The 11,628-nt window shown below is 46.1% G+C and overlaps 2 protein-coding genes across 2 annotated transcripts; one reads left to right on the top strand and one right to left on the bottom strand.

Annotated features, from left to right (window-relative positions):
- Positions 1-1,330: 1,330 nt before the first annotated feature.
- On the bottom strand, positions 1,331-7,330 carry sdc4 (syndecan 4). The gene is made up of 5 exons (XM_040170289.2): positions 7,001-7,330; positions 3,693-3,903; positions 3,569-3,603; positions 3,287-3,452; positions 1,331-3,211 (listed from the first exon to the last, which is right to left on the bottom strand). Exons 1-5 carry the CDS (start codon positions 7,097-7,099, stop codon positions 3,060-3,062), a joined length of 663 nt encoding a protein of 220 aa, XP_040026223.2. The 5' UTR covers positions 7,100-7,330; the 3' UTR covers positions 1,331-3,059.
- A 2,457-nt stretch (positions 7,331-9,787) lies between these two features.
- LOC120815455 (nuclear factor 7, ovary-like) lies at positions 9,788-11,217 on the top strand. Its single transcript, XM_040170288.2, has one exon. The coding sequence runs from the start codon at positions 9,882-9,884 to the stop codon at positions 10,878-10,880; it is 999 nt and encodes a 332-aa protein (XP_040026222.2). The 5' UTR covers positions 9,788-9,881; the 3' UTR covers positions 10,881-11,217.
- The last annotated feature ends 411 nt before the right edge of the window (positions 11,218-11,628 follow it).

The following is an 11,628-nucleotide window of genomic DNA, read 5'->3' as shown; positions in this document are numbered from 1 at the left end:
ACCTCTGACCCCTGAGAAGGCGCCAACAGATTTAAGAGCCCTTTGCTTCCGGGACGCTCTTCGTCAGGAGGTCTCACTCCTCAGTTTAAAAGAAAAACTAAAAACTGAATCTCTTTTCAAAGACTTTGTGTTTGAACATTTAAGGGAGGAGAAATGTGGCCCCACATTCAGGAAGAATAAAATAGCTTCAATTAATTAGCCTTTAATGTGAAACACACGTGGGACTCATTTCAGTTTCAACAAAAATCTGATTACAGTCCTCCTGTCCTCCTGGGGACCAAATGGAGACAAAGGGACAGGAGAAAAGAGACATAAGGAGAGACAAGAGACAATAAATGAAGAAGCAAGAGACAGAAGATTAAAGACTGAAAACAAGAGACCAAGGTTGAGGGACAAGAGACAGACAGACCAAATAGAAAGAAGACGAGAGACATAAGAGGGCAGATACAGAGACAACAGACAGACAAGAGGCGGAGCTCCAACTGCTGACGAGGGATTTATCATCATTTATTTCCGAATGTTTTACATTTTATTTCTGAGAAAAGACGACGGATCGTGTTTCCTTCTCCATGAAGACACGAAGCAGCCGACAAGAACAGACAGCGTCCACCTCCCCGTCAGGTCCGATTCTAACGCCGTGTCGACATGAGAGCATGACGCTGTGTGTGTGTCTGTGTGTGTCGTCAGCGTTTGGCTTCACCTGGGAGTTATTCCTGCAGCTCCGAGGCCGACGAGCTGCAGCTTGTTTGATGACTGTGTGTGAACACACACACACACACACACACACACACACACACACACACACACACACACACACACACACACACACACACACACACACACACACACACACACACACACACACACACACACACACACACACCCCCCTCCTGGGACATTTAGGTCTATATATTGAAAAGAAGAACGTGTCCTTTATTGATCCCCTTAAGGAAGTTGTTCTTTGCATTTAACAGACAACAAAATTGTCGTATTTCCTTTTCAGGGATGAAGTCTCTTGTGCGGTGAGGTCAAAGGTCAAACCGCTTTGACCTCACCACGATAGCAAGGTGGTACACCTGCTCTAGTATTGTGTCCGGGTCTGTGTACTATGCTGAAGTATTTCCAGATATTGTACGTCTGCTACATGCAGATTAACACAAAGTAGGATACGTCGCTGACACACACACACACACACACACACACAAATTCTGCTCAATGGTTATACTGAAGTTATTATCTTTAAGAAAGCGATTAAATGTATTTAAAGTTTTCTATTAATAAGGATCAATTTGACAAAACATTGAAGGAAAAGACGAAGCTTTTTAAAAGGTTAATGTGCATAAAAATCGCTTTATTTCCAATAATGCATCAGAACCTTTAGAAAGAAACCAATGATTCATTGGCTGTGATTCATATGCGACATCAAGCAGCAGATCGCGTTTCTCTTCCACGCCGAGCGAAGCTTCCTGTCCGACCCACACAGACGTGAAGTTAAATCGGATCTTCTCTGGAATCTCAAAGGACATCGGAGCAAAAGAAATTAAAAAAAAAGAACTAGAAGTTGAAGCTTGATTTCGTCTGAACAACGAGCACACAAGCGGTCCTTCTACGAACAAACCACATAAATACAAAAACAACAAACACGGTCTAAAGAGAATAGAAACACTTAAAAAAATGAAACATTTCAAAACTATTTGCCTCTGAACAAAAAGGAATCTTTTTTTAAATCACATATACAACAGCTTTAAAAAGGGGAACAAACCCCAACCTGAAAGAAAGGAATTGAATTATCTTACATTTAAATTAATAATAAAAAAACAGATCAATAAGAGGAGTTAGCGTTAGCATCCGTAGCATCAAAACCGTTCTAATTTACAGGAAATCACATGAACGTCAATGTCGGGGGGAACAAAACAATTTGGCATTTAGATATTTGGTAGTTATGTGGCCAAGTACCAAGTTAATATTTGAATATTTACACAAACTGTTATAAAACGTGAACATCAAACCGGCTCAGAGGCCCAAACACGGAAATATTGAACGTCAGTGGAGCTTTTTGAGAAAGATTGACACTAAAAGTACCAAAATCACCAGTTCAACAGTCTTTAATAAATGTTTTAACAAGCTCCTGATTCATAGACGAGCATCCAGTTAGCTTAGCTTAGCACAAAGACTGGAGACAGCTAGGTAACAAAATACATAACCGTGTACCACTCAGAGTACATCCTTCGTTTAAGAGTAAAAAAACCCACAAATCTTCATTTGAAAAATAAATTAAAAGTTATGTGGAAGATTATTAGTTTTCATCAACACATCAGCATCACATCCAGCTCACGACTTGCAAACTGAGGAACTTTAGGACCATGAAACGACATTGAGAAAAAAAACAAAAAAAAACTCTGATCGTGAGATGTTGGCCGACGGCATGCTAACAGTTTCCAGTCTTTGTGCTAAGCTAACCGTCTGTAGGCTGTGGCGCCAACTGAGCGAGAGGTGCTGATCGCTCCAGAGTCCTAAACAGGGTCGTACCGGCGTGTGTGTGTGTGTGTGAGAGACACACTCTCCCACGCGATTAGCTTAGCATATTATCAGGCGCTACGCGTCAGCCTGACGAGGAGGAAGAAGCGTGAGAACCGTCGGTTTCTATTAAATCTCAATGAATTGGACCAACGCTGAGCTCACTTCTTTTCCCGCCATGAAGGAATCTTTAATAGAAAATAAAAGGAAATCTCTCTGCGTTACAAAGCGTTCTAAAAAAAGAAAATTAAAATAAAAAGTGTTCACACAGGTACTTTTTCTCTAAAGGATCACAGAGGGTAAAATAAATAACTGGACTTTACTGTACCGAGACAGAATCATTGCACAGCGTTTAGTGTTCTGCTCCTGATGGGGGAGGGCTGAGAAGCCCCAACAGAGCCTCCGATTGGAGGGGAGTAACGGGAGGATGCATCAGGTGGGAGGAGTCAGTCCATCGCTGATGCGTTAGCGGCTGTTGAGCCAAGCGGAGGAGGTACGATGAAGATGATGACGAGGCACAGTGAGGCTGATTGGGTTCGTGTCTATGCGTAGATCTCCGTGGTGGGGGCTTTCTTGTAGATGGGCTTCTTCCCCAGGTCGTAGCTGCCCTCGTCCTTCTTCTTCACGCGGTAGATGAGGAGGACGATGAGGAGCACGGCGAACATCAGGCCGACACCGCCGCCTGCGATCAGAGCTGCAGGAGACAAACCGGCTTTTAAAAGAGGAGAAGAAGAGAACAGCGGCGTCGGCGCGTTGGAGCCGCACTGACCTGCGAGGACCTCCGTCTTGTTGAAGATGCTGTCTCCGGCGTGGGCCATGAGGACGTTGGACGGGTGTGTGTCGACGGGCTCCGTCGGCATCGGGATCTCGTTGGCGCGCGGGTCGTTTTCCACAGGCGGCCGCTCCTCCGGGACCTTCTTGTTGTGGACTTCGGGCTGAAGAAGAACATCTTTGTTTAAATGTGTGTGTCCGTTCTCCTGCAGCATCTCGCCGACTTTGCAGTAAAAACAGAACGACGTGAAGAGGCAGAACGCGGTGAATGAAAACCCACCTGAGCAGACGGCTCCGACTCCCTCACAGGAGCGTCTGTGGAAACAAGGACATACTTCATGTAATCTTCTGCCTAAAAAGCTTCACAATCACTAACATCCTTTCAAATGTTGTTGAGCACCGACCTTCGTCCCCGGAACCGGAGAACTCCTCGTCCATCGGGTCAGTGTAGTTGTCATCATCGTCATCGTCGTCTTCCTCCTCGTATTTATCCTCTTCGCCGTCCGTGAAGCCGAAGTCGGAGCCGTCCCCCGAGGACTCCACGCTGTGGTGGCGCGTCGACATGGCGACCGTCTGAGTGGTCTTCATGGGCATCCATGTCTCTGTCTCCCTCACCTGTTGGGACACCAGAGACAAACAAACCAGTTGAACTTTCACACATTAAACGGTGGGAGGATGAACAAGAAACTGAGTAGCACATGAACTACGGTCTCGTCCTTTTTTAATCCCATTAAGTTCTACTGTCGCTCATCGCTGGGATCGACTCCTTATTTGGTCTTTTCCCCTCAAAGATCTGATCTACGGGTGTTGATGTGATCTCACACCGTCTCTCTAAATCACTGAGGATTAACATCAACCTCCTCTAATCACATCGCCTAATTTAATCAGCCCGTTGCTCTCACACACACACACACCCTTTATAAGTGGCCCCCATGGGGGAGATTCCTCTGTTCACCTTAATCTCTGGGACCTTCTGTTTGATCTTTTTACATGTTCATTGAGATGAAATAACTTGTGTCATATCTGCCATCTTATTACACACTGAACACCCACAGCATGACGGTCGACACATCAGCGAGGCAACAAATGAGTTTGTTGTTTTTAAACAAGTTGAGCTGCTCCACATTCTTTGCCCGTATCCACGGCAACGAGTAACCCCCCCCGGGTAAAGTCCCCCTGGTTGTGGATCAGTGCTCCATTATGTCCTCATTTAAACCCCTGTGTGTGTGTGTGTGTGTGTGTTCTCCACCGTCGTGCTGTAACAAGCCCGCTGAGTCACATTTATGGGAATCCTCAGAGTATCGGAGCGCGAGTCACATCCGCTGGTGGTCCGAAGCTTTAAACGGGATTCTTAATGTTTCTTTGGAGCAGCGCCTCGCCCAGAGAGGAGCCGGAGGTTACGTAATGAGTCAGCGTGGAACTTCCAACAGGCTATTGAAGAAAGGAAATGGCTCTTATGGGAGCAGAGACCCTCATGACGCAAACGCCGCCCCAACAGGCCGAGTGGCTCAACGGGCATCAGGCTGCTCGGGACACATTATGAAATGGATCATATGGAAGCGCTGCTGCTGACACCGCGTCCCAGGATGCATCAGTCCGGCCTTCTTCAGCGTGGAGGTCCGAAACTTCCCATGAAGAGGCCGTCTGTCCCGGCCCTTCTATTGAAGGCAAACAATGCCTCGAGAGCGTATCAATGACCGAGGTATCTGGGGGTAAGCCTCCAGGCCCCCCCACAGAGGCATCTGGCCCTTTCACACGGCGCCGTGGAGGAGGTTCGCCGTGTGAAAGGACAGACAAGAAACACCAGCCCGCAGGAATGTGTTTCCTTATCCTCTGTGATGTCCAACGTCTCACGACCTTTTCAGGAAAGACAATTTTGTTGTTATCCAACACCCCCCCCCCCCGTCCCCCCCCGATCATTTCATGTGATACTTGGCTGCCATTTTGTGGCAAAATAAAGTTAAATGGAAAAAATGTTTTGGCCCAATTCTACTTGTACCGACTGGTGTCCTGGTTAGATGCACACACACCAAATAAAGGCCCTGTGTGTGTGTGTGTGTGTGTGTGTGTGTGTGTGTGTGTGTAAATGCCATTTGAGATCTGACTAACTACATCAATTCTTAGACTAACAAAAAAATCCTCATGTTAAAATAGTTCTGAGAAGACTTCATGGCATCGGATCATTGGCTGCCAGAAGGAGAAGACGGGGAAACTCCTCCGTGTGCAAACGTTCAACCCCAGAAAGCATTTGATAATCCAGCGATGCAGGATGATCCTGGAGGTACAGTTGGTCACGCAAAACACACACAAAGAATCCGTCCATTCTCGTGCAAATTATTTGGGGCTGAATGCAAAACCGGCGACATTGTGAGAAGCACTCGGGGGCCGAGCGGAGGACAAACAACCAATAAGGACAACGGCAGCTGTACTTCACCTTCAGACAACACCGGCCGCGCTGACGCCAGTGGAAACCAGAGGATTCGGTTCCGGGCGGAATCTGATTAAAACACGAGGCCCGACTGGAAAGGCGTCCTGTCACGGGGACCGCTGCTGACCGAAGCAGTACCGTGGCGGGACAAGAACTTCAAAGTCTCTTGGACTCCGGCGGATGAAGAAAGAAGCATTCCGATCGTGCCGTCGGCTCTTTTGTCATCGATTAGCTGGGAACACCAGACAATGACCTCAGTGGGCCGAGCTCAGAGGCCAAGGATCCGTCAAAGGAACGCGGGCTTAAGAACGGCGGACAAAATCCAGAAAGCGGCGATTCGTTTGAAGAGCAGAAAGAAAGACGAAGCCATTTGAGGCCCGTCAGCGCGGACACACCTTCATGTGAGCGGCCCTCTTAATGAAAACGGGCCTCGGGGCCCTATTGAGAACCCGCCATGTGTGCAAAATGCCCAAGAGGGCCGGTCAAGGTTACCAGAGGTCACATTCCAGTGTGGAAATCAAAAGGGGGGGGGGGGGGGGGGCTGGAGGCACTGAGGAATGTAAAGGATCGTCGCTTCCTTTTGAATTACTTCAGACTCCACTAGAGTACAAGAACATTTACAGGGGGGTCAGAGCTCACAAACAAGTCAACAAGTCACTCCTGAGAAGCTTTTAGCCTCATAACAGAATAATGAAAAGCATGCGCGCGTTGCTTTATTGTTGTACGTGTATTGTTTGTTTCCACTCATTTGTTTGTTGTTATGCACCAACACAAACTCCGTGTGTCTTAAAACCACCACTTGGCAACGCGACGCTGTAAAGGAATAAAACATAAAACTACTTTCTGGGACCACGTAGCGGCGGGGGGGGTTCAAACAAATGCGGGGTCTTTGTTTGGGACGATCGGATTGAAAATGTCCATGTGGCCCCTGAGAGGCAGGACGAGTCCCCCGAACATCCGGGTCCTCCGGGACAACAACAGCAAGCAGCTCACTCCCGGAGCCGTTACGCCAGTTGGCGAACAACATGGAGGCTGCGGAGAATAAACTCCCCCGAGTTAAACAACAACAACAACAACAGCAGCAGCAGCAGCAGCAGCAGCAGCAGCAGCAGCAGCAGCACAGGTGAAGAGACGCTGACGTAAAAGGGCTCAGTCAGCGCGAGCGTCTCCCTCGCGAGGCGGCGTCACTTCGGCTAGCGCTAAAGCTAGCTAGCTAAAGTTGCTCACAACTCCCCGTACTTTGATTTAAAGTTGGAAATGTTCGGGAGAAAAACGACAACTTACCGACTCTGACAGGACGGAGGCGGACAGAAGGAGCACGAGGCAAACACGCAGCGCGGGCGTCATTTTAGGTATCGTGACTTCGAAAAATAACAGTATCATTGAACGTTGACTTAAAACCAGTGCGGCGAGTCAGTGTTTCTTCGAGTGTCTTCGTCTTTTGTTTTGTCCCAGTTATAGTCCGACCAGTTCTGCCCGTCTTTCACTCGTATCGCGTCTCTTCGCGTCTCTTCGTGTCTCTCCGCCGGCCGCTCGGTTCTTTACTGACTGCTGCGCGGCTCGATCGGCTCTATATGCCCGCCCCCCCGCGCGCTCTCCTCCAATCAGCGTCGAGCTGTGACGTTGCGCTAAACCTCCTATGTAGTTTACGGTAAATCCGTCACACACACACACACATATATATATATATATGTAGTTTAATTTTCTATATATATATTATATCACAACATCCCATTCACTAGGATGGTTGACACATAATACACATCGTGAGCCCTTCACTGACCTTCTAAACTCTTTTTACTAAAGTAAATGTGTAATCTCTCTCACACAACATGTCACAGTATATATTATCACATTACATGTCGTTTAACTGACGCTTTTATCCAAAGCGACATAAAATAAGAGCATTTCAACCATAAGGATACAAACTCAGAAGAATAAGAAAGTGCAAGTTTATTCGATAAGCCGATTTTCAACAGTTCTGTAGACATCCGCTCGTGTTCAGCGGTCAGCTGATCCCCCGCAGCGTCCGGACGCTCCAGCGGCTGATTGGAGGAGATGGTGAGGATACGTTCAAATGAGCTGGATAGGTGGTTAGAACATGGTCGTTGGATTCCTGCTCGTCACAGAGGACTGAGACTGAATAACATCAGGGGCAGTGCCGTGTTACCACCTGGTCTACTACCCGCTCGGTGGCGTCTCAGCCCGTGGGGCCCGTGGGGCCCGTGGGGGGGAAGCTGGACGCTCCGCGGACTTTCTGTGGAAATTCTGAAGTGACGACATCTTCCGGTGAAATAACACAGAAGTTCCACCTCTTTTTTTCCCCTGCCGGCTTCTTTCTCTCTTTAGGGTCTAACCACGTTCCCGTTTCCACGTGACGTCACCGTCCTTGCAGCTTCGTAACGTCATCAAATCCCCTGGTTCCCGTTTTTGTTTCCCTGGTTCCTCCCACCAGAGGAGGAAGTGAATGAACTGAAGAATGTATAGAAAGTAAAAGTACACACGATACACTGTGAAAGAACTGCGCATCAAGTAAAAGTCCCGCATAGAAAATGAAACTACAGTGTCGACAGATGGTTATCGGTTGGTTATTGTTTACTTTTAAACAATACTTTTGTTTGTAAAGAATAGAAGCGTAAAATAGTGAGAAATACTAAAATAGCTGTAATTGAAGTAAAGTACAATGTCTCTACGTTTTAACCCTAGAAATAGGGTTAAAACCCTATAGAAATAGGATAAAAAAATGCCAATGTTATCGAGTGCAATTTACAGTTTTAATGCAAAATATTGTGATAATATGCATAGTATTTAAAAACACACAGATAAATATTTAATTGATTTATTGTCAAGGCAGAAAACCCCCTTTTTCTCAATTGTTTGTTTTTTTAGCCCCTCTTCACACTGATGTTTTTGATTATTCTTCCTCCAAATGATTCAGATAAAAAATGGGACTTTTATTCTGTTAACTGGTCACAATCAGGATTTAAAGGTTTACAAGTTGAAATGGTTTGGAAACTCTGGCCTGTACGTCTTTCCCTCCCGTTATGATTAAAGTGTTTTTAGGTCAGTGGAATTCTATTTTAAACAAAGTTCCACCAGCGGAGATTTTCGTCTGCCTCCAGGGTGATAAAACACAAAGATTAACCAATGAGTAGACACAATAACACAGACACACACACACAGACACACACACACACACACACACACACACACACACACACACACACAAGATAAGATGATTCTGGAAAAACCCCAGACAAAGTCATATCGTAATGTGTGTGTGTGTTTGTGTGTGTGTGTGTGTGTGTGTGTGTGTGTGTGTGTGTGTGTGTGTGTGTGAGCAGCACACAAACGCTTACGTACATAAAGATGTTCACCACCAGCAGAGAGATGTTTACATCTCAAGTGTGTGCATCATTGTATATTGTGTACTCAGGTTACTCGTGTACTTGGTGTAGTGCTGGAGGAAGTATTCATATTAGACGTTATTGCAGAAATACCTAGTTAGAAGTAAATGTACTGGATTCAAAATGTGAGGTAAAAGGTCAAAGGTGTTGACCTACTATGCAGATTGTATATTACATTATTGGATTATAACTATTGATGTATTAGCGTTGAAGCTAATTATGCTAACTTCATAATAAAAGAAAGCAGTAAACACCTTCAGGAAGATGATGGGGGAAAACTAATTCCACTCCAAACTGAGCCGATGGGGAACTACATCCACACCACCGACCTGTAACCGCTCAGGATCAGTGTGGGGGGGGGCGATGTTGTGTGTTTGGGTGTTCAGAAGGCTCCACCCCCTATTATCCCGGAGTCCAATAGAGGGCGGAGCCTGTGTGAGTTAGAACTAAGGTTACGTCCATGTAACTCCAGTTCTGTATCGAGGGGTCCCTGCAGCTTCTAGGTGCTCCATGAAGAAGGTTTAGGACATCAGGCCGCCTGCTGGTGTCATCCAGTAGTGACTCGTAGACATTATGTAACCATGAATAAAGAAACATAGATACTGCACAACACTCCTTTCCCTCGGTGTTCCATGAGTCCTTATTGAACCAATGCTCTCAGGAGTTAATTAAATGATATTCACCTGCTCCACTACATTTGACCTACATCCAGACTACCTTTGAACACACATATAAGAGCTTCACCCCCCTCAGTCCACATGTTCAGCAATAAATCAGCACTTTGGACTGAGACACACCTCAGTGATGTATTTGAACCAACAACATTCATCAGAGGTGTGGCGAAGCTCTGCCCCTCACCTGGTTCTCCTGACCAACAAGGGAGCACGTTCTTTCCTTTCCTCCACATACTGAAGGTGAGTTTGAGTGGAAACGGTAATGTTCGTAGAAGAGGGAGGGGATCCATGACTGCTGTACTTTCTGCTGATCTCTGCTGTCCGGTCTGTCATGAAGTCTTCAGAGATCCTGTTGTTCTGTCATGTAGCCACAGCTTCTGTAAAGTCTGTCTGAAGAGCTGGTGGAGAGAGAAACAAGCTCAGTGTCCAGTTTGTAGGAGAAGATCTTCAAGATCAGAACCACCTTTAAACCTGGTGTTAAAGAACCTTTGTGAGTCCTTCTCAGTGGAGAGAGCTTCAGAGACTCTCTGCAGTCTTCACTCTGAGAAGCTCAGACTCTTCTGTCTGGACCATCTGCAGCCAGAACGAGTCCAGCAGCGCCCCTTGCTGGAGAATCACCAGCTGCTCTCAGAGGCTCTGATAGACCAGGCCAATCACCTGGGCAACATCTGGAGCGAGATGAAGGACATGCTCTCCTACACTCCTGTGGTTCTGGACCCAAACAACGCTCATCCAAACCTCCTTCTGTCTGAAGATCTGACCAGTGTGAGACGAGGAGAGAGAACGAAGCTTCCTGATAATCCAGAGAGGTTTGAGGAACGCTGGTATGTTCTGGGCTCTGATGGATTTAACTCAGGGACTCGCAGCTGGGATGTTGAAGTAGGAGACAGTACCGTCTGTCTCTGTTTTCTGGGTGTGTCAGCAGAGTCCTTATGGAGGAAGGAGACATTTCTGTCTAGATTAATGGGAACATTGTTCGATGAAGGTAAATACTCAGCATGGTCACCACCAGCTCCACCCACTGATCTTGTTCTGCAGAAGAAGCCTCAGCGGATCAGAGCTCGTTTGAATAACTTAATATAATACTTGGTCCACTTCTGAATAAAACCTTCATACAACTCAAGAGGAAGCTTGAGTTTGGTTCATAGTGAGACGTGTTCTCAGCTCATATTTCACCTTTTAGAGCAGCAGAATTAAGACGGTGATGACACGTCTCTGCCTGTAGAGGACGCTCTGGTCTCACATCCCCAGCTTGGATATATATAACTAAACGTATTTGTTTAAGGTGAATATGATGTGATGTGCAGAAGCAGATAGAACCATGTGGTGTCACCCCAGTGCACTTGTATTTGTAGATAATCTAATTCTATAAATAAAATGTAATTGCTTGTATTTATTATTCAGCTGATACATAAATGATTTGCCGGTGTCTGCGAGGGGGGAGATATTCCAATGACGATGCAGTGATTTATGTTCAAGCAAAGAACAAAGAACAAGCTGCACTTGTACTCGCGTCCGTAATGACACAGTCACATTCCTGCCTTCATCTCAATGTTAAAAAGACGGTTTGTAGAGACACCAGAGACAGATGTTTGTCTTGCTGGTGAGAAGCTACAGCTAGCGTCAGGTTTAAAAGATGTAGACATAATTATTGATTGTAAGGTAAAACAGGTGTTGAAATTAAATCTTGTGAATTTTCGATATATAAGACACTGTTTAACCATGCAGGCTATAAAACTGTGTTTTAATGCAATGATTGTCCCCCATCTGACCTACTGGCCACAAGCCAGCAGCACAACATTAAAACGTATTCCAAATCTCTATAAACAAG

Source organism: Gasterosteus aculeatus, chromosome 17 (genome assembly GCF_964276395.1).
Source record: "Gasterosteus aculeatus chromosome 17, fGasAcu3.hap1.1, whole genome shotgun sequence".
NCBI lineage: Eukaryota > Metazoa > Chordata > Actinopteri > Perciformes > Gasterosteidae > Gasterosteus > Gasterosteus aculeatus.
Note: the sequence above shows the minus strand (reverse complement) of the source record. Positions and strands in the feature narration are given on the sequence as shown.